The 26,911-nt window shown below is 48.9% G+C and overlaps 10 protein-coding genes across 12 annotated transcripts; 5 read left to right on the top strand and 5 right to left on the bottom strand.

Moving 5' to 3' along the window:
- Window positions 1-427: 427 nt before the first annotated feature.
- Window positions 428-1,437, top strand: FOXG_06060 (uncharacterized protein; the record flags this gene model as incomplete). The annotated part of the gene is made up of 3 exons (XM_018384564.1): window positions 428-573; window positions 629-1,070; window positions 1,120-1,437. 3 exons carry the CDS (start codon window positions 428-430, stop codon window positions 1,435-1,437), a joined length of 906 nt encoding a protein of 301 aa, XP_018241680.1.
- A 416-nt stretch (window positions 1,438-1,853) lies between these two features.
- On the top strand, window positions 1,854-7,902 carry FOXG_06059 (uncharacterized protein). Of its 3 annotated transcripts, XM_018384561.1 has the most exons (3): window positions 1,854-2,393; window positions 2,463-3,760; window positions 3,808-7,902. In XM_018384561.1, exons 1-3 carry the CDS (start codon window positions 2,288-2,290, stop codon window positions 3,976-3,978), a joined length of 1,575 nt encoding a protein of 524 aa, XP_018241676.1. In that variant the 5' UTR covers window positions 1,854-2,287; the 3' UTR covers window positions 3,979-7,902. The 3 variants fall into 3 exon arrangements, with proteins under 3 accessions (XP_018241676.1, XP_018241678.1, XP_018241677.1); XM_018384563.1 differs by having other exon boundaries at window positions 1,854-3,760; XM_018384562.1 differs by having other exon boundaries at window positions 2,018-2,393; window positions 2,463-4,228.
- On the bottom strand, window positions 4,254-7,732 carry FOXG_06058 (uncharacterized protein). Its single transcript, XM_018384560.1, has one exon. The coding sequence runs from the start codon at window positions 7,218-7,220 to the stop codon at window positions 4,986-4,988; it is 2,235 nt and encodes a 744-aa protein (XP_018241679.1). The 5' UTR covers window positions 7,221-7,732; the 3' UTR covers window positions 4,254-4,985.
- An 810-nt stretch (window positions 7,903-8,712) lies between the features above and the next one.
- FOXG_06056 (uncharacterized protein) lies at window positions 8,713-12,937 on the bottom strand. Its single transcript, XM_018384558.1, has 4 exons — window positions 12,760-12,937; window positions 12,654-12,713; window positions 12,370-12,604; window positions 8,713-12,322 (listed from the first exon to the last, which is right to left on the bottom strand). The coding sequence occupies exons 1-4, from the start codon at window positions 12,791-12,793 to the stop codon at window positions 10,123-10,125; spliced, it is 2,529 nt and encodes an 842-aa protein (XP_018241674.1). The 5' UTR covers window positions 12,794-12,937; the 3' UTR covers window positions 8,713-10,122.
- On the top strand, window positions 8,754-10,406 carry FOXG_06057 (uncharacterized protein). Its single transcript, XM_018384559.1, has one exon. It carries the CDS (start codon window positions 8,939-8,941, stop codon window positions 10,091-10,093), a length of 1,155 nt encoding a protein of 384 aa, XP_018241675.1. The 5' UTR covers window positions 8,754-8,938; the 3' UTR covers window positions 10,094-10,406.
- A 405-nt stretch (window positions 12,938-13,342) lies between the features above and the next one.
- FOXG_06055 (uncharacterized protein) lies at window positions 13,343-15,277 on the bottom strand (the record flags this gene model as incomplete). The annotated part of the gene is made up of 6 exons (XM_018384557.1): window positions 13,343-13,893; window positions 14,070-14,388; window positions 14,478-14,566; window positions 14,639-14,682; window positions 15,086-15,180; window positions 15,242-15,277. The coding sequence occupies 6 exons, from the start codon at window positions 15,275-15,277 to the stop codon at window positions 13,343-13,345; spliced, it is 1,134 nt and encodes a 377-aa protein (XP_018241673.1).
- Window positions 15,278-16,002: 725 nt separating this feature from the next.
- FOXG_06054 (uncharacterized protein) lies at window positions 16,003-17,823 on the bottom strand. Its single transcript, XM_018384556.1, has one exon. The coding sequence runs from the start codon at window positions 17,751-17,753 to the stop codon at window positions 16,236-16,238; it is 1,518 nt and encodes a 505-aa protein (XP_018241672.1). The 5' UTR covers window positions 17,754-17,823; the 3' UTR covers window positions 16,003-16,235.
- A 1,500-nt stretch (window positions 17,824-19,323) lies between these two features.
- Window positions 19,324-20,784, top strand: FOXG_06053 (uncharacterized protein; the record flags this gene model as incomplete). The annotated part of the gene is made up of 1 exon (XM_018384555.1): window positions 19,324-20,784. The coding sequence occupies one exon, from the start codon at window positions 19,324-19,326 to the stop codon at window positions 20,782-20,784; it is 1,461 nt and encodes a 486-aa protein (XP_018241671.1).
- Window positions 20,785-23,296: 2,512 nt separating this feature from the next.
- Window positions 23,297-23,431, bottom strand: FOXG_19171 (uncharacterized protein; the record flags this gene model as incomplete). The annotated part of the gene is made up of 1 exon (XM_018399365.1): window positions 23,297-23,431. One exon carries the CDS (start codon window positions 23,429-23,431, stop codon window positions 23,297-23,299), a length of 135 nt encoding a protein of 44 aa, XP_018241670.1.
- Window positions 23,432-26,469: 3,038 nt separating this feature from the next.
- Window positions 26,470-26,869, top strand: FOXG_19170 (uncharacterized protein). The gene has a single exon (XM_018399364.1). The coding sequence runs from the start codon at window positions 26,674-26,676 to the stop codon at window positions 26,773-26,775; it is 102 nt and encodes a 33-aa protein (XP_018241669.1). The 5' UTR covers window positions 26,470-26,673; the 3' UTR covers window positions 26,776-26,869.
- The last annotated feature ends 42 nt before the right edge of the window (window positions 26,870-26,911 follow it).

Genomic DNA, 26,911 nt, shown 5'->3' with positions numbered 1-26,911 from the left:
TAAATTGATATTGTTACAAGCCGAACACAAGTCGTGGGAACCCTCTTGTCGTCCGAATACCCTGGAAACCTATATCGATCATTGATGGGGATACAGTCCGCACAACACGGAAATTGTGTCGTGCCATGAAATCTCAAACTAAAGGCTATCGGATCTGTATCGTTTCGAAAGGTTTGAGGCTCGTTCTTGAAAGTGATAACTCTTGGAAGTTCTAGATCTGGATCGTGCTCATGCTCTATATTCTGAGAACAATATCCACGCAAGTGCATGGTGTTAGATGCTTTTGGAGCTTCCAATACTTCACAGGAAACATGAGCGAGGAACCGGACATAGTGACCTTGAAGTCCATGTGAATCATAAAACCAGCCTGGGCGAAGTTGGTAGGTAAGGTATGGTGTTTCAGTGCAATAAGAGCATGTTCGCTTCTATGTCGAGCTTTCCTATGCCCGAGTCAAACTGGGCATTCTCATTCTCCCCGACTTCCCACTCTCACAAACCAGCATTCTTCTGCTTTCCATTGGACCTCGACATAACATCTCTAGGAGCTTTATCATATTTGCATTACCAGCAACAGTATGTGGACCCTACTAAACAAACCCAACCTGCCACAGGTAACTGGACAAGCCAGTTCGCGACCTGATGAGCTCAGTTTCGTAATCTTGGGAACCTCAAGTGTTGAAGCAGCTGAAATCGCCAGCCTGTTGGAAGCGGAGCTCAGACAGGTACATCATCGATACAAGCATTGCACCGTTGCATCTCCAGCAACATGTTTAGCGGCATTGAAAGCGAACTCAGCAACTCACGTTTTCGTCATATTCGACGATGTCGTGGGTGATATTGAGGACACAGTCTCAGATGAATTATGCGACGAAAAGACTCTAGGAATTGCCGCCGAGTCAGCTATCATAAAGTTCTGCGTCAATCGGGGGATCCATTGCACCTTCTCCAGTCACGGAAACTTCTATCGACACGACGGGAGAAACTGTTTCTGTGACAGTGGTTTCAAAGAAGAAGCCGAGCTAAACATCAAACTGCTCGCAAACTCTCTTAGTACATATGTTTTTCATCAAGTTAGTACAGTGGCACCTCTGTCCTTGCTCAAACTCATGCAATGGCCAGTGTCTAGCACGCAAGCACGAAAAAGACGCCTTCGTTCTACGCCTTCGTTCACCTGTTTGGGATCATGATACTCAAAGCTTCCTTCAGAACTGTGAGCGCACGCTTGTACGGACAAATAACAAGCATAATAGTTGGTCGGTTTTGCACAATCTTCTACCTGCTGCGGTCTTTCTAGCAATTCATAAAGTGACAGGCACATTCAACTTCACTAACCCAGGCACTGCTACAAATTACAGCGTGCTGGCTCTGTTACGGGACGAACTCAACCTCAAAATGAGCCTCACGATGTTGCAGGACTTGGACCTGAGGGATGCCTAGGCGGCATACAGAGATTGCAAACTGGATATGACCAAGCTGCAGGATGCTCTGAAAGTTCGGGGGTATCCGGAAATCCCTGGCATTGAAGAGGCACTTCGGAACCGTTACAAGAGAATCAAGAGCTGTGGTAAGCGTTCAGGAATGAATAGAAGGGGAAGGGGAAGGGGAAGGGGAAGGACGCTAGAAACCGGTTTATAATAATAATTAGAGAACTCGATTATAGAGTTTTAAGCGTTTGGTAGCTATTACAGTACTTTACTCTCTTAAGCAGTCTGTCTGTGTTTTCTCACAGCCTCCATACAACTGTGTTCCATGGATGTCTATCCCAGCATAGCCCCACCATTACGTAGGCTCTCTGATCAACCTACCTCCACTCTCTCTACCTTATGAGACCCCTCTCTCTGGGCTAGAAAAGGCTGGCGCTGGGCTGTAGGTACTATACTGTACGTTGGGCTGGGCACGAAGCCTGAAAGGAAAGTTTCTTACCTCCTCGCGCACTGGCAGGGCAGGGCAGGGCAGGGACGGGAGCTTGCGTAAATACAGAGGCGCTGTAGAATACGTTACATTAATCATTGTCTGCCAGGAATTTTCCGCCAAGGTAATCTAGCCAAGCTTGGGGTGGGCTGGCAGGCACCTTAGTTCATTTAGGCAATCCGACGCCATCATCAACATTTGCAATTTCTTGCTTGCAACCATTTTTTTCTCCTCCCATACTCTCTCTTAGTAGTCGACATCTACTAACCTACCTTAACATCAACCATTCATATTCTCTACCTGTCACCTGTACCCTAGATCGTGTACCTGGAACCTGGAAACACCAATCATAAAGTACCCATAACCATCTTCCATCATGGTCGTCGATACCGCCTATTACGACACTCTTGGTGTCCAGCCCACGGCTACCGAGCTGGAGATCAAGAAGGCTTATCGCAAGATGGCTATTGTCCACCACCCAGGTTCGCTCTTGTGCCTCACTTCTACCGCTTCGTAGCATATCGGAGAACTAAACATCTGTCACATCGCAGATAAGAATCCTAATGACCCTACCGCCCACGAAAAGTTCCAGGCCATCGGTGAGGCCTATCAAGTTCTGTCCGATTCCGATCTACGCGCAGCCTACGATAAGTTTGGAAAGGACTCTGCGAGACCGCAGGAGGGTTTCGCAGATCCAGCTGAATTCTTTAGCTCCATCTTTGGAGGCGAAGCCTTCGTGGACTGGATCGGTGAGATTAGCCTTATGAAGGACCTCACGGCAACCATGGACATCACGATGCAGGAGGAGGAAGAAGCTGCCGCTGCCGAAGCCGCTGCCGCCGCGCAAGCCGAGGAGGATTTCCCTGGAACTGAAGATGCTAAGAAGGAGAGCCTCAAGGAGCAAGAGCAGAAGGCAGAGGAGAAGGCCGCTGCCGCTGCAGAGCACCAAGCAGGCCCACCACCGCCGCCTTATGCTGCCGCTTCTGTCAACGACGACAAGGAGACCAAGCCCGCTTCACCTGCCGCGCCCGCCGCTGGCCTCTCCGCCGATACCCCTCAGCGAACCGATGCCACATCACCTGCTCCCTCGTCGAGCTCACGTAGCCGAACCCAGATCCCTCTTCGACCCGCACTGATGGACAAGTCTCACGAGGACCTTCTTGACGCAGAGGCGAACAAGGGTGAATTAACAGAGGAGGAGCTCAAGCATAAGGAGAAGAAGAAGGGTGGCCTGACCAAGGAGCAGCGAGAGCAGCTGGCAGCATACGAGAAGGAGCGCGCCAAGATTCGCCAGGAGCGTGTCGACACCCTCGCTCGGAAGCTCCTCGACAGACTTAGCGTGTGGACAGAGACAGACAAGGGTCCTGACGTGACCAAGGCATTCCAGGAGAAGATGCGTCTCGAGGTTGAGAACCTGAAGATGGAGTCTTTTGGAATTGATATCCTGCACGCTATCGGTCAAACCTATGTCTCCAAGGCCTCGAGCTTACTCCGCAGCCAGAAGTTCTTTGGTATTGGCGGTTTCTTCAGCAGACTTCGTGACAAGGGCACACTCGTCAAGGAGACATGGAACACTATCAGCAGCGCTATTGATGCTCAACAGACCATGGAGGATATGGCTAAGATGGAGGAGAAAGGTGGTGAGGACTGGACTGATGAGAAGCGTGCTGAATACGAGAGACGTGTGACTGGCAAGATTCTCACCGCTGCATGGAGGGGCAGCAAGTTTGAGATCCAGAGCGTTCTGCGCGAGGTCTGCGACAGCATTCTGAATGACAAGAAGGTCCACCTCAACAAGCGACTTGAGCGCGCACAGGCTCTGGTTCTGATTGGTGATGTCTTTATCCGGGTATGTTTCAAGTCCAATTTTGTCAGAGTCACGCTAACTTTATCTAGGCTGAGCGATCTCCTGAAGAGGAGGGCGACTATCTAGTTTTCGAGCAGCTTGTCGCTGAGGCCGCCATGAAGAAGGACAAGGAGGAAGACCACAAGAAGAAGAAGGACCGCAAGTCCTTCCACAGCAAGGACAAGGAACCCAAAGACAAGGAGCACGCTACGACACCCTGAGCATGAACGAAATTTCCTGGGGAGTTGGCAGATGGTAGAGAAAAGACCACACAGCAAGGTTGAAGAAGACCTGCTTGTTTGAGGTCCCTGAAAATGATGGCGGATATCAACTTGATGGACTTGGTTTGGTGGTTTGCATGATGAACTGGTGGATGTTATAGATCGAGGATGACTGGCATTGATTTAGATATAATTTTCATGACACTATTCCCCCCTTATGAAATTTGACGGCCGTTTGTCTGGTATCTCCAAATATGTTGTTTATCCGAGTGTGTATGCACATAGATCAAAGAACAGAGGCGAGATGATCAAGATTGGAGTTTCATCTCCTGATATCCTATATCCATTTCCTATTTCTGGCAACTATCTAATTTTCCCTATCGCATCCGATCTTGGAACTTGAGGTAACCGTATTGCGGGAAGCTTGAGAAGCAATTCCCGGGTTAGGTTCTCTTTTCTGCAATTTCCTCCAATGATTCCATCTTATTGACTCGCCAGGTTGGCGTGGAAACTTCCTCCGGGGTATCTGTTATACATAGTGTGTATCCAAAAGCAAACGAAAAAAAAAAAAAAAAAAGCACAAATCTTGGCGACAAATGAAAACCAAAAAGGCCCAAATCTCCGAAGGGCGTATGTATATGTAACGATTGTCCAGGATGAATATTTGTGGTGGTGCTCCTTTTGGGAGAGAGAAGATCGTTTGAGAGGTGGAATCGATGGTGCATCGTAGCCGCTGGGAAGCAAAACGCTGTTAAAAGAAACAAAAGGGACATGAAGATGATCGCTTGCTTGCCCAACGCCTTGTATGCATGCATGTTATTTCCATTGACTTCGTAGATCTGATGATGATATTTTGTTGTGATGCCCTGAGGCTTGCCTGGTGTGTAGAGACGAAAAGAAGGAGAACAAAATTTGGTATGGTGAGTTGTATGTGGTACGACATTCCTGGTCGCCTTTTAGATGTGCCGAGTATTGGAGAAAATGTGTCATTTTGGCGATGAGCGAGACTAGGTTGCTTGTCTGGTTGCAATTTCGATGCCACTATCACGATCCCTGAGAGCTCTTTCTCTCCAAGGAAGGGATCCCTCAAGTGCTGCACTTCCAGGATCAGTTTCGAGATCGTCAACGCTAGTCAACGCATCATCTTCGTCTTCGTCTTCGTCCCCGATCGCAGGAGCAAGTATATGGCCGCCAAATTCAACGTCGGTGACACGGACCTTGTACTCCAGTGCCTTTTGGCCCTCCTTGATAAGAACCTCTGTCCAGTTCAGGCATCGTTTGATACTTTGGTTAATCTTCTGACTATCGACCAGCAACTCCCGGTGCTTGGTCAAATCGAGCTGCAGACGATCTTCATCTCGCTTCCGTCGGGACATGGCCTTTTCGATCGCTTTCTCGTCAGTAGGATCAAGAGGGTCGGAAGCCGAGACTGAGTCAGTCATTGACAAATCTGATTCGTCAAGTGAGTCGTGTTCCTCGTCTGAGGGAGCTGCCGAGTTGTCCTCTTCGCTCAGATCTGAAAGACTAATTGGTGCATCTGTGAGTGCTGCAGAGGTCACTCGGCTAGAAGCTGCTGAAGCAACAGCAGAGAGACGGCCTGATCTTGAAAGTCGTCGATACCTGCGTATCTCAGCCTGCTGTTTCCGTAGTTGCCTTTCCAGTGTCCGATTAATAGCTTCAAGGGAGGCGTTGGTGATTTCCAGATCCTGCACCTTTCGTTCTCTTCGGGCATTGGCGACTAGTTCGTTCACAGGCTCATGGCTGGACTTGGTAGGACTCTGCAAGTCGGGCTGAGATCCGTCTTCTTTCTTCGCTTCTCCTTCTTCCTCTTCCTCCTCATCGTCGAGATCTTCGGCAACTTGAAGAATCGAAGCCATTGTCAAAGCTGGTTGAGCTGAGCCAGGGCTTGCAGGGGGTGAGCCATATTCAAAAGGTCGTCGAGCCGGTGACATGGGCAACCTAGGTGAGTGAGAGTGATCAAAATTGGGAACACTACCAGCTCTTGCATGGCCTCTCTGCTTTTTCGGCGCTGCATCGATGCTAACTCGTCTCTTGGAAGAGGTGATAGACGCTGGGGGGGCTAGTGGAGGTGGAGAAGCTATCTGAGGCGGTGACGCTATTTGGGGTCTGTTCCCAAGACCAGGCGCGCCAGTATTTTTAAGTATAGAAGGTGTAGGTTGAGCAATCTTGATAGGAGAATGTGGCCTTGGCGGTAGTGCGTGATTTGATTGTTCGTTTGTTGAACTGCTGGTGCTTGGACGTTTAGACTGGAGCCTTGTTGTGGATGAATTCGCTGAAGAGGGCTTAAGCTCGAGATCCGTGCCATTGGCATAAAAGAACTTTGAGGATGATGGTTCGGGTGCGGTGCTGAGTGTCGGTGTAAATGGTGCAGAAACGGGAGGGCTGGTTGGCTTTTTATATTCAGCATTGGCTTTACTGGCATGGAAGTAGGATGCAGGCTTTTGTGAGCCTAGCGAGGGACGACTGGTTGCTTGTGTTGAAGTCGGAGCGTCGCTGGCACGAAAGAATTTGGCGTCCGGGTCTGCTGGAGACTCAGCTCGTGACAGTGATTGCCTTCCTGAGGAGCCTAAAGAGGCCCGAGGATCCCATCCATCTCGATCTAAATTTGGTGTCCCATTGGGCGTCGAACTATTGCTATTGTTGCGGCCTTGTCGACTGCCAGAACGGGGAGTCACAGCATCGTCGCGGCCAGACGTGCCTGAGCTCAATCCTTGAGTTGATCGTCGAACTAAAGGAGGTGCGCCTAATAAAGGGCCTTTTGCTGTCGAGGCAATCTTGGGCGTCAGGGGCGTTCGTCCGACTGTTTTTGCTGCAGCAGCACTGAGCTGCGGGGGCCTGTGTCTTGTGTCGCTTGGGGCCATTTTTAAGGTAGGAGGAGCGGAACTCGACGAGGTAGAACGGGTCGAGGGTATTGTAGCGGTTACTGAAAGAACATGTTGTTGATTTGTGTTGTGGAAGCCAAGGGATGGCGTCGTGCGAGCGCTGGAGGATATAGTGGTGCCAGCGGAGGAGAATCGGGGACGAGCCTGAGCCTTAGTCTGGACTTGTGCCTGACCTGGAGTAGGGGTCTTGGATCGAGTCTTTGGGAGAGGTTTAGAAGAGGTAACTAATTTGTTGTTTCCGGCGGAGGAAGCGGAGCGGCGAATATGAGGCTGAGAGACTGAAAGGCTCGGAGATGTAGGACGAGAAGATGACGAGTTGATGGTGTTTAGAGTGCGCATTCTGTCCACGAGTTGGGTTGTCGGAAGTGCCTCTACTTGCTGGCTCAGGCTGAGATGAGTGGTAACGGGACGGAGCGGTGAGCTCTCATTGGCTGTGTGTAGAAGTGGTAACGGGAAAGGTTAAAGGGACTTCAGTGGGCAACGCCCTGTAATGCCAATGTTACAGCGCGGTGATCACTAAAACGCTAGTGGTTTCTGGCTAATTTGGGGTCCAATCTCAATGTCGAGGTGACCACATCCAAAAGTAAACAAACAGTTTCGATGATGAGAGACAAGAGGCGGTGGGGTCGAGTGTTGGATAGATGAAGTGGCTTGACGATTCGAAGCGGGGGATGTCTTTCTTTTCTGCTTGGTAGCTGCAGGTGACAAGGAGTATCCAATTGAGTTGTTCACGGCGGGTATAGACGAGATAACAATCACCGTCCGTTGGGTCACGACATAGGGAGCAAAAAAAAAGACAAGGTCGTCACGGATGATATCAGGAGTAATGAGTCAAGGAGAAAAGAGAGGCGAAAGGGAGAGCCGAGAAAAGAGAAGCACAAACACGAAAATAGACGAGAAATGCTAGGGATAATACAATACCTACCAGAAACTAGCGGGATGAACGGATCGTGGTCATTCATTCAAGGCAAGGCGAAGGACATGGCCAGGATGGGACCATCCCTGCTCCAGTGAGTGTCTTGACCTCTCTTCGAAATTGATCATGCTCATGTTTACTTTTCCATGACATATAAATGGACATGTCATGTTATAGAGTCGAGTTTCATATGTCTTGTAGTTGAGCAATCTGACTGGTTGCTGCCATCACGAAACATACCTAGGTACCTACCTGGCGGTCTAGATCAGATATGATAAGATGCACAATTATTTATTTACAAGTGTGCGTACCTCTGACATCGACAATACCTCCGTGAAACTCGCCTATAATTACAAGTATTGCAATATTTAGAACAGTCAATTCCCCTTTCTCCATTCAATGGATCATCAAATAAAACATCCACCGCTTATTACATTTTATGCCAACTGAAATCACAGATCATGGAATGCCCCTTGCTCCTCGCTCTTCATCTCGACCTGTTCCAAATCCCCTGTCCCGTGCAAAATACACGGGTGCCAACTTTTCTCCATCGATCACTGAGCTTTCTACTGCTTGTGGCATGACCAATGTTGACGCCACAAGAAGCGACAGCCGAAGGCTTTGAGCCGTATTATTACCGTACTGTCTGATTTCATGCCTCAATAAATTGGCATGAAATGCAGTAAACCCAAGTATTTTCATCAGTGGGTGGTATAACAAAAATAGAACTCGGTGCACAAGCGAGATGTAGTGATGAGCTCAGAGAACAGTTATGACAGAAACCGTCTAGAATTATTCTAGTCCGCCCCAGTTCAATTATGAATCGGTAATTATTCACATGAAAATCGAACCTCGAACCAACAGCCAATCAGCGTTTGCCCGTTGCAAGGCTCCAGACCCCCAAGGTTAGCTCCAGCCTTTCAGCTCCAGCTCTGATTTTCTTGGTCCGCCGCTGACAAAAGCAAGTCCATCAACTATTATCGGAGGCGCATCACAAGGTGGCTCGATGATTCTGCAATAACCATTCCACAACCCACTCCCTCCCTTCTTCTCGCCAATCGACCCCAACTCTCCAAGGCACCTGGGGGAAAACTCTCTTTTTGTTTCTCGTGTTTCACACTTCTGTCTCTATTGTGTCGTCATGGGCGTTATTGGTATCGGCCTCATCGTCGCCTCTGTTGTCTGGGTACTTGTTCGTCCGCCGTCATGGATGCCAGAGCCGCTACAGATCCTCCTTCGCTGGAGAGGGACTGGTTTTCCTGCTATTGTACCTAAGGACGAGGCTGAGACTGAAGCTGATGATGCTGATGCTGATCCTGGACCCCGTATCATGGTGTCGGATCACGAGGTGGAACCGGGCCCTCGACTCCGGGCTCGTCCGGCCGACAACCGTACCACACGAGACGACGACCAGCGTCGAGACCAAGGGAAGGCTACCGCTACTGCGATCGATACCCCGACTTCATCGAAGGGCCCCAGGAATGATGCTACGTCTATGCCGCCGCCTCCTTTACCAAAGGTTACACCTCCATCCCTAACCATCGCCGAGCCCGAAGAACAAACAACTCCCAAGGCTGTCGCATCCGATCCTCCCTCTATTTCCGTCCCCAGCTTCAGTCTCGACAATGCTCCTATTGCGCCGAGCTCACACCCCGCCCCGCGTCGGAACCCCACAGCCCCGGGTCCCGCTCTCTCCCCGAACCCAACCTCCATGATGCCTCCGCCTCCAGCTCCGGGCCGTCTACCTCCTCCCAAGTTCTCAGCTGCCCCACCTGCTGGTCGCCTGCCATCACTCTCTCAGTTCCCCGCCGTGAACTCACCGCAACGCGCTCGTGGCCCTCTACCAAACCGAGGTCCTCCGTCATCAGGTGGCCTGGCACCTCCACCTACACACTCATCGAAACCCAGCAAGCCCAATCGCAAGGTCCTCCTCACGCCAGGCCACTCTCCTCTCGACTGGGCTCGCATATCTGGACCGAATGCCGACCTCCGTGGTGTCGAACCTCAAACACCATACCTGCGTGTGACTCCATCTATGTTGAAGCGCATGACAGGTCGCAAGGGCAAAGATGCTTGGATGGCCCTGAACGGCAAGGTGTACAATGTTACACCATATGCCGACTTTCATCCTGGCGGTGTTCCTGAGTTGATGCGTGGTGCTGGACGTGACGGCACCAAGTTATTTGGCGAGATTCATCCTTGGGTCAACTACGAGACTATGTTATCAGCCTGTCTTGTAGGCCTTCTTGTCGAAGAATCCGAAGGCACTGAGAGTCAAATGGATCAGATGGACTGAACCATGACATTGAAGATACGGCATAGACCTTAGACGCAAGACTGCTGGCGCATCCATGTTACATGGAAACGATGTTTTACATGTATTAGACTATACTGTTCGCGCCATAGATGTTCTTCTCGAACACTTAGATGTACATTAGCTAGAAAGATACCCCACAGAGACCGGTCTTTACCGTCTCTTTCCAAATCGAAACTTGAGCTCGTCATCACTGTCACTATCCGCGACTTCCACAGCTCTTCTCGTTGGCCGGACTCCGCTTCGGAAGGCTGCTGTCCTGCAGCAGGCTCTGCTGCAGCTCGTTTACTCCCCTGACTAGTGTTCCGTGATGCTTGACTCTTTGATTTAGCTTGTGACTGTGTTTGTGACGCTGCAACTTGTGCCCCTCGTTTTCGAGTCGCTGGTACCGAAGATCGCTGCGATACTGAATTACTCTCTTCGTCGCTGCTGTCTGATATGACATTGGCATATGCCCTTTTCTGGGCACGAGATGAAGCCGATGGTGCTGTGGGCGCAGATGGTTGTGACTGTGTTACAGGAGTCTGGCTTGAGTTCCTCTTTCTCCGCTCCGTTTCCTCATCCTCGAGCCAGTAATCGTCTCCAACGCCGAACTCCTTCGTCTTGACCTGCGTTAGAGGCACAATAGTCTTTGCAGGCTGTCGTCCTGTCGCCTCTCCGCGTTGTCTGAACCTCTTGAAGTTCTTCATCCCATTCCACTTGGGATCCCATCGCCCGTCACGGATGTCTTGTTCTCGAGTACGGGGATGGCTTGGTTGTCGTACTTCCATCTCTTCTACGATGTTGAGTCTGCGAATCTCAGCGAGATCAACATCATCTGGTAAATTTGCCAAATCTTCCTTTTCAGCTCGTGCACGAGCTTCTTCCTGCTCTCTGTTTTGTGCAGCTATTGCCAAGATATCGAACTCTTTCTTGATCTTCTTTGGCTCTGGGACCTTCGCGGCTGTCTCAGTTTCCATCTGCTCAGCCGGCTCCTCCAAATTTTCACCTCGCTCTATCCGTTGACGCTTGAACCTCTCTGCTGCAGTTGTCATACCATCCATGAGGTCATCTTGCGGTAATGGTGAAGCTCGCCTTTTCCTTTGTGAAGACCTGGCATTGCTGGATGGTTGCGTTTCTGGGGGTGCATCTGGCTCCTGAGACACGAATAAACCTTCTTCCTCTGCTGGCGCTTGCGTCGCATCCTGAGTCGCAGCACGGGTTGCGGGTTGATTTACAGGCACTGATGCTGCAGGGATATCGTCCATATCAACGTCATCATCGCCGCCGAAGCCTGCAAAGCGTCTCTTGACAGTTCTCCTCGTCCGCCCACGTCGAGGAGCAAGCTGTGACTCTTCGGGTGCCTGTGACGTTTCAGCCTGTGTGGCAGGGTGCTGTGTCCCATTGGCCACCTCAGGATCTTGAAGAGTCTGGTGTTGGTGTTGCGTATTATGTGCAGACTCAACCTCGAGAGGGCGTCGAAGAATACTCGCATCTTTGATAAGGATTGCTTCCAAAAACTCACTCTGCTCAATAGGACGATGGTCCAGTCTCAGAGATACAGACCTGAAAAACTCCACATACCAATCAACTGAACCTCCTTTCGAAGGAACGAAGCGTACGACTACTACACCTTTGCCCTCGCTGCCGTCGTTAAAGGCACCAAGGCCCTTTTCACCAGCGACACTTTTGACATATTGAACAAAGTCATCGACCGAAGTTTCTTCGGGAACAACATTTCGCAGCAATGCTTTGCCGCCACCACTCGTAATAGGCGCCAGCAAGTTGTTGTACTGTACGGGGTCGTAGAAGATGAAGCTGTAGCCTTCGAATATGTCACGTCTCCCTGCGTCTGGGGCATACGTCGAGTCAGGGTGCTGTACAGGCTCACCACCCCTCGGAGGTAAATGCTGCATAGCATCAGGCCAGTTTTGATCAAAGTCCTGCTCCAGGGGGCTCAACTCAGTGGTCTCCGCCCCATCCGCCAGATTTCCGGCTTCAGACACTGCATCGAGGAAAGTCTCCGTTACGATATGTTTCCCGTTGATCAAGGCTTGAAGACCCTTGGCTGTATTTCGCTTCTTTGAGACAACATGTGTGGTGGAATCAACATATTCTGTCACTAGCTTGATATCAAGCTGCTCGAATCTTTTTCGGAGTGTAGTTAGGGGGTCTATCTGTAATTCCTTGCTGGTGAAAGAAAATGCGAAGACAACTGGTTCCCAGGAGATGCTGTGGACTGTAAGCGGCGTAACACAAGATCGGATGAAACGGCTCACCTGAATCTGTTTGGGCATTTTCCCATCGTAAACTCGGCCTTGTCCCCTTCAATCACCTTTCTCTTGCCTTTGATCTTTTCTCCATTGACGACTGTCCCTATTTTTGTCGCCAAATCTTCGATCGTGAGCGTAGAGCGACTCCTTGGATTGTGAGCCTGGCCTTTCTCAACGGGGCTTACGGTGATGGTCAAGTGCTTGCGCGAGATCGTATTGTGTGATATCGCAAGTTGACCAGCTATACATTTTATGAGCATCAATTCTTCACTTAGGAGCTTATCTCTTACGTTCTGCGGCTGTTCGACCAAATAGATAGGTTTTCCCTGGTCGCAACCATAACTTTCGGCCTAGAGGATGATTAGCTACATCGACGGATGAAAGTCGAAAACTCACCATCAAAGGCCTCTGAATTCTCCAGGATCCACATCTCCACGCGCCAAGTACGACGCAAGGTCGATCACGATTCCATGAAAGTATTGGCGAAGCTGCAAGTTATGACGTGAGGTCGAGATCGCGAGTCTTGCGGGGCCAGAGACGCGTTTCGGTCAGCCTTTCGCGACGCCAGATCACGTGCCTACCCTGATCTCACTTACACGGCGTCAATTACGGGATGAACAAAGAGTTGGTGAAGTGATGGGCTTCCCTGTTCCAAGTAAATAATTGAACATTAAATTAGGCAGACTTGGATGTGCATACACTAAATAGTTTATTTTAGCACCTAGGCTTAGGGTCAGTAACTACATCGCGATATGTTTGGCTTGTCACCTGAATCACGTCTTTTCATAGACATGATGTAACACAAGCGTTTAAGTCATCTCCTGACTACCTATGGGAGGCAAGAAAACTTACTTAGGACCTTTATCCTAAGTGATGAGAGACTTAGGTAAATTTAGTATATGTTAGCAGACCTTTAGACCAGTTGATTTTGGCACCCTGGCTTTCTTGCTCCCCTGAGAACATTGCAATTTTGCGCTTTTCATTTCATCGCTGGTAGTTTGCGCTGCTCCCATGAGATCTCCCCCTTGCCCGTCGGATCAAAAGCTTGTGATAAAGTGGCCCCAGTGCCGTAATGGACAAGAGTCCAAGCAGTGTCTTCGGACAAATTGGACTGAAATTGGAGATTCGTGTCGTCTAGTTGTTCCCTGGTAATGGACCTGGCTGTCATTGCCATAAGAAAGCTGCTGAATTGGTCTGGCACTTGAAGGCAGTTGATCCCGTGCCAAGTGACCGACAGATCATACCCAGCGTCTCGTAGGGGAGCCGTAACACCTGAGAGGTAACTAAAGTTTCTCCAGGGACGGCAGAAGTGGAGCTCGATTCCCATGTCAGTTGAAACGTTGAGCACGGCGCCCACCCAGTCTTCAACGTGATCATGCGCGTTTGTGTAGTCTCCATGTGCCTGGTCTGTCCTGTTCCATCTGTTGAGAACTGGTGCTCCGGGAAAAGAAGCACTCTCGAACACAAGAATCTTCGCATCGACTCGGGGCATAAAGCCACTGTAGTTCTCAAAGTGCGTGTAGAAAAGCTCTGCGAATAGCCTCAAAGTGCTGATCGAGTTGAATTGAAATGTTTCCATTTCACATGAATTGGCCGAATGGTCCTTGTCGAGAGTTGTTCTAGCTTGGTTCAATCCTGAAGGAAAACCACAGCTCTATTTTCCGGAACAACGTGAATGAATCGATGATTCAAGCCCATCTCCTTACCAATGCATTCTTGACGGATCGCGCAACAGTACACAATCTCTCTCAACTCCAGAGGCAGTCGAAGATGAGTCTTAAACGTTTGGTTCACATTTGATTCTGCTTTGCCTGACTCCGCATTGTGTTGCTCAGTGGTTGAGGGGTTGTCGTCTGATGCAAATGGCTGGAGTTCGCCAGTGCCTGGCTCAGCATTGCCAGGTTGCCCAGTGGTTGCGGGGTGAGTAGAGAGTGAGTTTACTTCAGGGACATCATTGGTATGAGCATTGAGTTTCCAGCTTGACGCCCACGCTGATTTTATTATTTTCTTCATGGAGGTCTTCACCTGGGAAGTGAACCGTCTTTGGTCTCTTATGAGGTGGCTACACGAATACATCAGCGCCTGCTTCAACAGTGAAGATTGTCAAGACTTACACTTCGGTTGGGATCTGTGCCGTCGAGCTCGTCCATGGTGATTCTCTGGTTGAGATTTATGCCTTCTCGGGTCTGTGTGGTCGGCAACTCTGATCTTGTCCCTCAAGTAGTCAGTCAACGTTCGCAAATATGTACTCTAAGTCACAGCGACAACAGCTCACGTTTTGGTTTCTTTAAATGAAGCGTCGGTGGGTGATCGAGTGTGCTGTTACAAGCCGTTTCGGGAGACAGTTTATGTGAAGGGAGAAAGGGATTCACAGTGAGTGTCTTGTGGAGTAGTTATTTCATGCCTCAAATAATACTCCTGAGCGAGAAGTTGAGGTGATTCTGACTCATACCCTAAATTCCACCCTAAATCATACACGAGGCATAAATGCCAACTAAGCAGCAGGTAAACCTCTCCTCGAGTCATCAAAAATGTAATATATGTCATTCTCGCGAGATAGGTTGCTTATTGTCAAATTGTTCAATCACCTGCCTCCCGTCTCAACCATCCTCGCCTCCGAACTTCCAAGCACATCAAATCATATCTTGGTCAGGTTTGGCTGCTTTGCTTCCGGTGCTTATTCGAGTCAATATTAAAAATTACCCATAGTTGTTATACTTACTAATGCGTGGTGACAGTGCAAGTGTTGCATCGGACATGGTGGCAGCTCGTGCAAATGGTATGCACTGCCCAATCCCAGCTTTGAAGGCAGCGACACTAATAATGACATGTTACACTCAACCAGGGCAACTTCAAATAGAATGAGGTTGTGACTTACACATTTCCAGTAATAAGTGACTGGTTCGGGAGCCATATTGGGCTACCTAAGCATACTATCAGTATGAGTGAGTCCATTATAACAAAAACTGTTGTTACCCACATGTGATTGGAATATATCGTAAATACCGGTAGATGACTTACACCAATTTACAAGCTCCAAAACGGGCTCGAAGCTCGAGCTTTATTCCGATGCGGCTCTGCGGTCGACTGACACTCAAGGCTCGGCGTTACCGCGAAGGATGCAACCCAACGCCGGCTAAGGTACCAATAAGAAGTTCCATTTGCCCAGAAACGTGATACGTTCACTTTTAGCCGGGTTATTCATTATTAGTGCCATTTTGACGTCAGTGAATGGGTTTGGGGGCGAAACTTGGATAGTGTTGATCACGATAGGTGAAAGCAAGGGAACCTGGAATGCCAATAGAATGAAGCCTCGTGCTACACTGGCTGAGAACATATGACTCAAGTAGAGTTTCGGGATTAATAGTTATTTGTGATCAAGGTATATCCGGGCTCCAGTGTGTCTTTAATGAGTTACATCGGGCGACTATGGCAAGAGCTGTTGAAGATACGAGACTCGAGACGGGAGCTTTGAGGGCATGCAGCAGTGGCACATGGCAGGGCAAGTTCGCCATAGGCTCCTTGTAGTCACGCCAGATCCTCCATTATTAGTACTAGGGAGTGAGCTTGCGAGACTGAGGCTCAAATTAACTAGGCCCACTCACCCGGCTATCGTATGTTACTGATTGACAGTCATAGTATAACTGAATCTCTGGACCTATGATGACCAGTCAACTTGCGCGGTTCTATGTAAATGCGTTTTTCTTATTGTTATTATGTACTTGTTGGCTTGAGCCGTTTGTGGTAACAAATGCTAACATTTAACAGTATTTGATCGTAAACTCAATGCCAACGTTATCCTAAACGCCGTATATACTTTTGCAAATAGGGACAAAAAACAAATGACTTTACTTCAGCCCAATCACAAGTCTCTAAACCTTGCTGGGTTTATAGCATTCAGCTATCATCTTCTTCCGACCAACTCTCCTGCTCTTGATACTGATAGCACCGCTCGCTTGAGATCTAACCCGATGTATTTCCTCGGGATCGTGATTCGTAGCACGAGCGATCTCGGCGAGTTCGCCAATCTTCCATCCGCGAAGGAAGAAGAGGCACAGTCCTCCAGCGATATACATTACGCCGACAAAGATTTGGGCGCCAATGTATTTTCCGGTGCCGGCGACAATTTGTAGAGCAATGGGTGTGCTGAACGTACAAGGCAAGCTGATAATGACCCAAGTCAAGTTAAGGGCAGCAGGAACATCAGCAAGACCGACGACCTCGGCTGTGACTGGAGCTACGGTTGCCCAGTAGGTTCCAGCCATGCCACCTCCCACAATAGTGAAGAAGAGAAGAAGCCCATAAGACTTGGCGTTGATCCAGATAGCAAAGACGAGAATTGCAGCTAGCCAAGTTGTCCCGCAGGCCATGTTAATTCGTCCAGTGCGATCACTGAAGTACCCGATGAAAGGACGGCCGGCAGCCTGACCCAGATTGAAGATGGCGCTGACCATAGCTGCTTGAGAGGCATCGAGGCCAATGAAATTGGCATAGTTTGCCAGACTGAAGATGAGAACCACATATCCTAGCATGCTGAACCATCCATAACCGAGAAGCAGAATAAACTCAGCACGTTTGAGGAGTCCAAGGTCGAAGGGTGCTTGACGAGAGCCGATGATCTTGTTACGATCCTTGACAAGGATAGTGCAGATTATATTGACGACGAAGACAATAATGCCGAGTATCCTGTACGCCCATGCGAGACTGATGTTCCGGATGATAGCTCCAGCTGCTAAGGAGTATAACAAACCACCGAGACCCGAACCAGCTGCACTGATACCGTTTGCAAGAGATCGACGAGTTGTGAACCATTGAGGAACGATACCGACGCTGGGAACAAAGAGGAAGCCCATTCCTAGACCAAAGAGAACACCCTGTGTGAGGAAGAGTTGATATATCTTGGTCGCAAAGCTAGCGCATATCAAGCTAGCGGTTTCCAAGACGATACCGGCGAAGAGAGTAGGTTTTGTGCCGAATTCGCGGACGCAGAGTGTAGCAAGGGGTGAGACAAGCATGGCACAAGCAATACTCAACGATCCGACAAAGGCGTAGTGAAGGGATGTTGCTCCGGGGAATGTGTTGTTGGCGATGAAGTGGGCGAGAAAGACTCCGTAACTCGAGTTGAGACCCCATGTATGGGCGTTGATAGTCGCCACGCAGGCACAACAAACCCATCCATAACCGCCATTAGGTGGTGGAGGCGGTACATCTGTTCTGGGGGGAAACATATCACCATTATCCTTCTCCTGGCTCGAAATTTGCCGTTGGACTTCCTGGGCTGGAGTGATAACATCGCCTTCTTCGGTAGTGGTGGTGTCCAGACTCCTCCGAGCCGAACCCGTCTCCGGCTCCGGGGACCGGGAGGCCTTTTTCTCGTCGTTGTCTCCCATGTCTTAGGTCAATTGGGAGGAAAGACGAAATGAAAAAGATGGAGGAGTCATGATTTTAGTAAAAAAAATGGACAAAAAGGGATCAAGTGCTTCTTATGACCCCGGCTTAGAGGGACCTCTAGGGCATCTCCGACAACCGGAAATGGCGTCCGGGGATAAGACGGGTCCAGTTTTGATGCATCTTGGCTTCGGATGGCGGCGCATAACCACGCGGGGCGTAAGCCACCTCTGTATGTCTCGCTAGGGTCTCTTGTGCTGACAATATTGTAATTGGATGATGTATCTTACAAACATGGCCAAGATTCAATGAACCTATAGACTCACTGTACCAAGACGAGTCTCCCTTTGGCTTCCGTATACGGGCAATAGGCGGCCATAGCGATATAACCCAGGGGAATAAGATTTCGGCCTGGGGATAAAGCGGGGACTTGTGAAGTATCCAATCCAATCTCAGCCGATCTGATCGGCTATTACCCGCATTCGCTCCCACTTCCGCCCGCCTTTTCCTTTCTTGTTGCTCTCCTTGTGACCTTTCGTGGGGTAATGCATATACATTATTTGACACAAAGACCCGGCATTTCATGTCGGTGAATAGCAATGTCGTCTTTTCCGCTTATAAATGCTACATGGTTTGTCATAATGTGTGTCAAAAAGGCGCCAAGCTTCAGCGCTGTTGGTCTAATATGCCGAGGTTTACGGAGTTGCCCCTCAGCGGCCTGTTCAGTGGGAATAACACCATGTCGTGGAAAGGGCGTTCATTTGTCATTCAGCTTGATGTTCTGATGTGCAAGTCAATTAGTTGGGCTAACGAGTTCAATGGGGAAAAGGAGGGAATACCTCCGGGAGCCGGGGCAGGTCCCTTGGCCACAATGATATTATCATAAGTTTATGATAATTTTTGAAGATTTAGGCCTAATCTTATGAATAGATCGAATAAACTCACCATGAAATAAAGACACCTCTTTCGGCATTTTCTTAGACTCTGAGGGAGGAGCATCTTTCTCGTTTTGAGCCTTCGTGGTGTTCACCTTGGCCTCGAGTCTCGTCCTGTCTAGCCTATACCACTCTGCATTTGTGACCGAAGATTCAATGTTCCTGGATGTTGCACTGCTTATGAACCATTTTCTTCCCGTTCAATAGACTGAGCATACCAAAAATTATTAAAAGTGTCAATGGACGGGGCAGTTAAAACAGAATCTCCCAGCTTGGCATCAGCTCAATTGCTTGTTCAAGATGCATCAGCAGAAGCAATGTCCAAGACCATCAACTCAGGGTTCCCCGTGAACACGACTTTTCGACTGTTGTTGAGAACGAGACGTGCGAACACAAATGGACGGAACACAGTTGCACAAAGACCTTTTTCAACTCAGAACAACTGTCTAACATAGAGCAAGATCTTTGTTTTCAACAATGGGATTGTAAGGTATAAATTACCCATAGCCTCGCCAGGCTTTGAAACGAACCTAATTCCTCATTCCTCTGCCACTCTTTCATTCAGCACGGATTCTTTGAGCGAGCCCAGCTACTCCTTCGGTTCGAAAAAGAGAAGAAACAACCTGCGCCGCTCAGAATGGGGTTCAGCCTCCAAGTCGCCGGTCCAGCCGCCATCGTCTCTGTCGTTGTTCTGAGTATAATCATAGTCATCCGCCTCACCGGATTCGCTGTGCTACAATACGGCCGTAGGAGGTACCCAGAGCCCCATGGACGCTTGAACTTTCCAAAAGAAATCTCTGTCATCTTGACAATTCGTGACCCCAATGATCCGAATCTGTTGGATTATGTTCGGAGTATTCTCAAAAACAAGCCTGAGCAACTTTTCATCACTACTAGCGATAGAAAGGCTCAGCATCGGGTTGACGGTAAGTTGACTGGGCTAAGGTTCGCGTACTCTGCCACGCAGGTTAGTGTTGGTGCCGTGAACGAACCGAGTAGACGTCGCGAGATCGCTCACGCTTTGGCCTCTGTCAGCACTCCGCTGACGGTTCTGACTGATCAGGGAGTTCACTGGTCTTCGCGCTTTCTAGAGTCGGCACTCATCCCTTTTGCAGATAGTCGTGTTGGCTGCGTCACAGTTCCCATGATTGCACGCAAGCGAGATGGAATCTGGGGCTCGTTCTGGACATGCCTCTTTTCCTGCTACTACGGTCTCATGGCGGAGAAGAATAGAGCCCTCAACGCACTCGACTCCTCTGCACTTTTCTCAGGCTCGCCTGTCTTGTTCCGCACCAAATTGGCTGCCCAGCTGAGATTCAAGCAGCAGTTTGAGGCTGAACCGTGCTTAAACCGATGGCGTGGTGTTCACAAAGCAGATGAGTATCTGTTCTTCAACCGGTACCTCCTCCAAGAGGCTGTCCATGAAGTGCCTTGTCTTGTTGTTTTCCAAGACACACCGGACGCCACAGTTCAAGTGGACCGACGATCTATCGCCGAGTTCCTCAGTGAGTATCTTCAGATGACTCGGAATCTTTGGCGTCTCAGCCGTGTCATGATCCGTCAGAGAGAGCGCAACCAGTACCCCTGGGCCTTTTTACTAACGCATCTCAGCAGTTTTGCGTCGTTTACTCTGATCTACGATATTCTATTTGTTCTTCTCGTACACTTCACGATCTATCTTGACGACGACGAGTGGATTGCTTGGGGCACATTTGGATCTTTACTTCTCATCTTCCAGACGGTTGTGGGCGCACAGATAGTCAGGCGTATCACTGCCAACAACTACGGCTACGACGACTGTAGCACAGGGACGCTTCTGGCCCTTTTGTTAGTTCAGCTAGCCTACTATGTTCTTGAGGTCCTTAGGCTTGTGGCATTGGCCACCGCATGGAAGGCAGATGTTGAACTGATAAGTGAAGCTGACATCAAAGCGCGAGCGGGTGACCCCGAAGCTCTGCGATATCATGTTAACGGCGCTGAGGAGGCTCGAACGGAGATCAATGAGCCGCCGTGGATCTCAAGATGCATGGAGTTGGAGAGACCCCGGCGTGCGCTTCGACCACTGCCCGACTTCCCACTGTTCGTCATTGAAGAATAGGTTGTTCGAAGCCAAGGTAAGTAATGACAGGTATTCTGGTGTTCAGCTGTGGCATTGGGATGGGACGTGAAAATTCATGCCCTCCTACTGAGAACGAGGTGGTGTAATGGGAGTTAGAAAGTTAACATCGAATTTGATTGGAATGAAATTGAAAGGTAAGTGTTTTTCTCTGTGCTAATACAGTTCTATTCGAAAGCACCTAGACTTGTGTAACTTGCTCACTTGGATCATCATTGAGGTAGAGAACTGTGATATACACAAATGCTTAAATAAAAATGCAATAAATTTTATCTTTCAAGGTATAATAAACACGATATTTGTGTTCTGTCTCCTGGTGTCACTCAAGGTCGGATGGTAGTCCACACGATTGCTCCAAACTATGTAAGAAACACCCCGACCACGCAGTCAATTTGCCCCCTCAAGTGGAGCTCAGACATAGTGGCAACTTTTAAACCGAGAGATAAGATCTAGATCTCCCGAAAACATGTCTTCAGATTCAGTCTGGGGAATGTCTGTGGGGATAACCTCATGGGCACGTCTGTGCTTGCATATGGGGATGATTCCCCAGCTATAGATAGAGTGGTGTGATTGCGGAACCGAAGTGACTGTTGCTTGATTAAAAAGAGAAGCCAATTCTCGAATTCTGGGGTTCCCCAGTTTGTAGATTCGGACAGCAATGTTGTGGAATATTGGGAGTGTCATGGAAGTACCTGAGCATGACTACCCAATCCGCTATCGCACGATGATCACCGGGCTCGGTGTCCCTTCCAAACCTCTATTAAACCTATTAAGCAACTAGGATCTCACATGGTCATCTTACATTTTCTATACTGTCCTCAGCACCAGGTTTGCACTTGTAGGGTCATCCAGTAGTATGCAAAAACCTGCCCCTTTAGAGACGAAGAGACATCACCATAGTATCATGTTCATGATCGTTTCGATTTGAAGACCTGATGTCTAAAAAGAACATAAAAACACTGGCCGTAAATAATTCTTCAACACATGCCTGAATCGTAAGATACACTTACGCTGCCCGAGTGTATCAGGTCTTCACCTTCAGCACAAAGACAGTCTTAAGCTATAGCACAGACGGGCTCGAACTGTTACAGGGGAGTTTGCCGAATGAGAGTATCAAAGATTGCACTGCCCTTTCATTGCACTTTGTGGCGATGGTAACATCTCAGAGAAATATGCATGAGTGTTCTGTTCTGTGTTGAACATCCAGTGGGGATAATGTTCTTCATTGTGAGGCCTCACTCGCATGAACTCAATACCCCCATCCATACACTAGCATTTGTGCCACACCATTAAGGAGTTGGCGAAGAGGTTTCTTCGCTGGTGTCTCGCGCTCGCGAGATTGGTCATGCCCGAGCCTCCCGGGCAACCTCCTATCGCTTTGACAGAGGCATCTTTTACCGACTTCAAGGAGGTGACTTCAGGGGAAACAGAACCGAGGTTATGCTGACTAGATAACAATTGCATTGTTCAATGTCTTCGGGTTACGTTGCATCGTGAGAGTAAAGATTCTCAACAAATTTCACCAACTACCATCCGGAGGAATGGAAGTTTCTCAAAAAGGAATGAAAACTCTTTCATCTCGAGTCATTCTCCATCGTGGAGTACAACACAACCGAGGATAACTTACGACACATCGTTTGTACAAGTATCCATCCAGTCAATATCTGCCTGGCGTTCAAACCTCAGGGGTAGCAGTTACAGTGGAAACACAGAGGGATATTTAGCACCAATGATCACCAACACTCAGCCTCTCACTCAGGAGGGCATTGACGCATGCGACCTTCAGATTGGACACGGATATTGAAATCCGATATGCGCTGAAGAGAAAAGATGTGTCTGTAACAAATCGTGACCGGCCGTAGTTGCCGTTCAAGACCCTTTTGATGAGCGGCAGCAGATCAGATCCTTGTCTAGCTAGCTTGGCCTCTCGCGGCTCTTGAGGTCTTGGCTGGCGTAAATGTGGCCTGTGCGAGTTTGTGTCAGAGATTGATGAGCGATGAGAGCCAGGGTTTTTGGTGTTGGAGAAGGGTGAGGCGGGAATAGGTAACTGGCTGTCTTTGTCTTTGTGTTTTCTGGTTCTGGTGTTTTGCAGTAAAGTCTTCATTTTGGGTTTGCACTTCGGATCCGCAATCTGTGTTTGTCTAACAAAGGGTAGCAACGGTGACCTTTCAGGGCAACAAAAGATGCTTCGGTGTCTCGGACAGAGCGACAAAGATGATATTTCCGCAGGCGGAATTTGGAGGTGGCGAGACAAGGCAGAGGAGATACCAAAGAGCGGATCCTCACTCATACGATCAAGGATGACAGTGGAACCCGTCAGGTTATGATGATGGGGGGCAAATTTTGGAGACTGTTTCTTTTTCTCCATTCTTCATCGGTGATGATTCTGCGGTGAAGACAAAGCGAGATTGGGGTGATCGTCTACATAAAATGAGAATGCTCGTGATGAGGTTGGTGATCAAAATATCGATGATACGGGGATAAGAGAAGACTGTTACTCTTTTGAGGAGCAAAGTTGGACGAACAAACAGTTGGAGGCACCTACAGTAGCCGTGGCGTCATCGCTTTCAGTTCCTGCACCACACTCAATCCCCTGAAGTGGAGGACGCCACACACCAGGAAGATCCATGCACCTAATTGCTTCTGGAAAAACTGCCTGAAGGTCTCCTTTCCTGCAGGGAGAGGCGTAAACTGAGTCATAAGTTCTTCACAAAAGGAATATGTCAGCATATCACGACTCATAATACCCAGCATCAGTGTCAAACTCACGACAATCACTCTCAGTCGCACAGTAACCGAACGTCACTTCGGTTACTCCAAAAGAGCCGCCCAGCCAAACCCTGCAACAAGCGGAAGCGCTATCAGTACCCCTGAACAAAAAAACAGGAGGCTCAAAAAACAATGGATTCTAATTTGGGCGCATCGATCATTCGATGTCATAACAGTATCCGTCTTGTAGCCGACTGACAACCGAGGATAAAGTGCAAGCTAATTTTCCTCATTAACCAGACATTCCCCTCCGAGGAATTAGACTCAGAGAGTAAACGGCCCTTTTTCTGGTCTTCTCTCGTGTTCTTGTTGAGAATGTTGTGTTCTTTCGTCGGAGGATGAGCCCTTGAGAGACGACTGCCGACGTTATTTTATCTTGGCGATGTGCACCCTTTCTCAAGATTGGGGGTGCATTCTGCTGTGTGCAAGCCATGCAGATGAGTTTGTGGTTTGGGGTCTGGCAGTTGGATTGAGTTGGAGTAGGGCGAGAGGAGGGAGGCTTTTCCACGATGCATCGGGTCTTGGCCCATTTACTCGCTATTCCCGCCTGATCCTCCCTTCTCCAAATGCCATTCCCTGAGGAGAACCCTACCACTTTCTCGCCCAGGCCCTTTTCTTGGAGAACGAGTTTAGACTTGGCAGTTGTCATAACGAAACGCTGCTGTATCCGTTTCTATGTCACGGTGATTTCATGATCGTAGTTCTCACTCTTGGCTCTTTGTTTATTCGAGCCAACGCTTTCTCTCCAGCTGCACAACTGCATAATGATCACCCTTCAAACGAGTGTCCCTCTGCATAACCGAGGACTGCACCGTGCTCTACATGTATGTATATCAACGGATAAGTCGGCGTCCGATAAAATGGGTCTTTTGCCTCTCTTTCGCAAAATCAGTGACGAAAGTGATGCTGCTCAGGCCCACCTTCGGCCATCGTCCAGAGGTTCTCTCCTCATTGTTTACCTCGAGGAGATTCTGGGGAAATAAATCGGGATCTTGGACCCCAGAGTCTGCCCCGGATTGTTTAATTCAAGTTTAAATCTCCAGATTCTTTGGTGATGTTCTTGCCTGTTTCTGGTTGAAGATTTTCTTGAGTGTGAGTTGGTGATGCTGTCATGGGTGTGCACCAACCTGATCAACTCACACCCCTGCTAGATTTCTCCAATTCTTAACGAGATGTACCCCCTCACATCCCACGCCCTTGGCTCTTTTCCCTCTGTTGCATCTCGGCCGCAGCCGTCGGAGGAAAAAAACATCAGCCTCCTTGGCTATGTGTGTGTGTGTCTGTGCCCCTGCCACTAAGCATCAACATTGCCGACCCTCCCACTTGCACAAGACTTTGCATCATGGTCTATGACTAAATTCTTCAGCAAAATCACCACGTGCTCTAAAATGCTAATTTCTTGGAAAATATGGACCTATTAGTGAGACCTTTGCTGGTTTGTAAGGCAGATCACCACTGCTAGGTGGGCGCTAGGTGGACATTCCGCGTGGCTCTCCACGTTTTGACCGTGAGGCGACTTGGTTGATCGCCCTGACTTTTGAGCGTAAAGAGCTTTGGGTTTTTACTTTAATATTGAGGTTGTTTCTGTGAGATTGAGGTTTTAGGATATGGGTCTCGGAGGGGAGTCTCCGGCTATTATGGTTGGTGCTTCAATCGTCCGGTTTGCTGTGAGGACTCATGTCAATGTTTGTCCGTAACAAACATCGCAAAGGCTGTCAACGTATCAATATTGAAGTTAGGTTGGCTATTGGGCAATGGCATTTGAAACAAGATGAAATGACATGTAATCGTGTATAGCTCAGGTCAGAGAATTCACGATCTTGATGATTGATCAACTGATGATCTTCAGCTTCCAATCCATTCACACGATCTTCGTCAAGCCTCTGCCGACATCAACTCCCGAACCTCTCTGCTTACCTTCAATCTTTAGTCAAATGTATTTCTCTCACAAATCATCTTCTCCGCAAAGTTGAGGGATAACCCCAGCACCACCGGATCTCAGATGTACCTTATGCTAGGGCCAACATGCTGCATATCATGCTATGTAATCCGTAATACGCGCTTGTTCACACGCTGAAACGTCTGGAAGTCAAAGACCGACGGCATCTTTTCCGATTACTCTTTGGCCGTGCGAGCAGATCATTCAGTTTTCTCCTCATGTCTTCCCCACAATGTGATTGTATTCCCCGCGGATTGTATTGTTCTCCGGATTGTATTGTTCTCCGGAATGTTGGGGTTTGGGTTTGGGTGTTTTTGATGTAAATGAGGGTCCTTTGTTTGAAGGGGAGCCAATTACAATAGCCAGAGGGGCATATCTCCTTTGCTTGTGGTTGTCTTTAGATTTTGCCGGAAATATATGTTTTTGTTGTCAGGAGAGGAAGAGATCATGAGGTGGACAATCCGGGCCGTTGTGCCTTGCCATGTCACCCTCACGGACTCGCAGCCACAACCACGATAATAGATATGTTCTTATTAGACATTCATTGTCTATCTACAGCAACATAATTGAACATAATGTTCATCTTTTGCCCAATTGATACATCTGATGCCCCCCAAATCTGCAGCTGTTGTTGATCTTGCGCCCCCCATTCTAGACCCTTTCGACCCCAAAAAACCGACCCTGGCCAGACATTTCTTCTCTCCACGCCCCACGCCCCACGCCCTCGTCGTCGGGGCACTCCATCGTCACTCCACCTACGTACCCATATCACTCCACAGCACGTTCTCTGCGTGCCCTGTTCCTCCGTCTCCAGAACCTAATTTGATATCTCTCTTCAATTCCCGTGTTGAGTTTCTGCCCTGGTCTAGTCCTGCTTTATAAATCTGTCTTGTCTCCCGTTGTCACTCTCGATCTCGTTGTTTTTCTTGCTATTCATCTCACGCTTGGTCATTTATAGACCGTCATACTATTTCTTGTCGACAGTCGATACATCACTTATAGAACATCACTTGGACTTCAGCAGTCCGCACCAACACTCTTCGCAATGGCTCAACCAATGCCCGAATACCAACAACAATTCTCCAACGAGTCTCCTCACGACTCTGATAAGACTCTGGAGCGTCAGACAACTGCTGCCCATCAACAAGCTCATCCCCATCTCTATGCCCATCCATCAAATATCCATCCCGCTTTCGGTGGTGCCCTGCAGCCAGGTCTCTGGAAGCCTGTTGAGCACCGCAAGTTCGCCAACCCAGCTCCTCTAGGACTATGCGCTTTCGCTCTCACAACTTTTGTCCTATCATGCATCAACATGCACGTCCGTGGTGAATCTTCACCTGCTATTGCTATTCCTGTGGCTTTGGCTATGGTGGTCTTGTCAACGTTTGCGCTGGCGAATCA

This window comes from Fusarium oxysporum, chromosome 2 (genome assembly GCF_000149955.1).
Source record: "Fusarium oxysporum f. sp. lycopersici 4287 chromosome 2, whole genome shotgun sequence".
Classification (NCBI taxonomy): Eukaryota; Fungi; Ascomycota; class Sordariomycetes; order Hypocreales; family Nectriaceae; genus Fusarium; species Fusarium oxysporum.
Note: the sequence above shows the minus strand (reverse complement) of the source record. Positions and strands in the feature narration are given on the sequence as shown.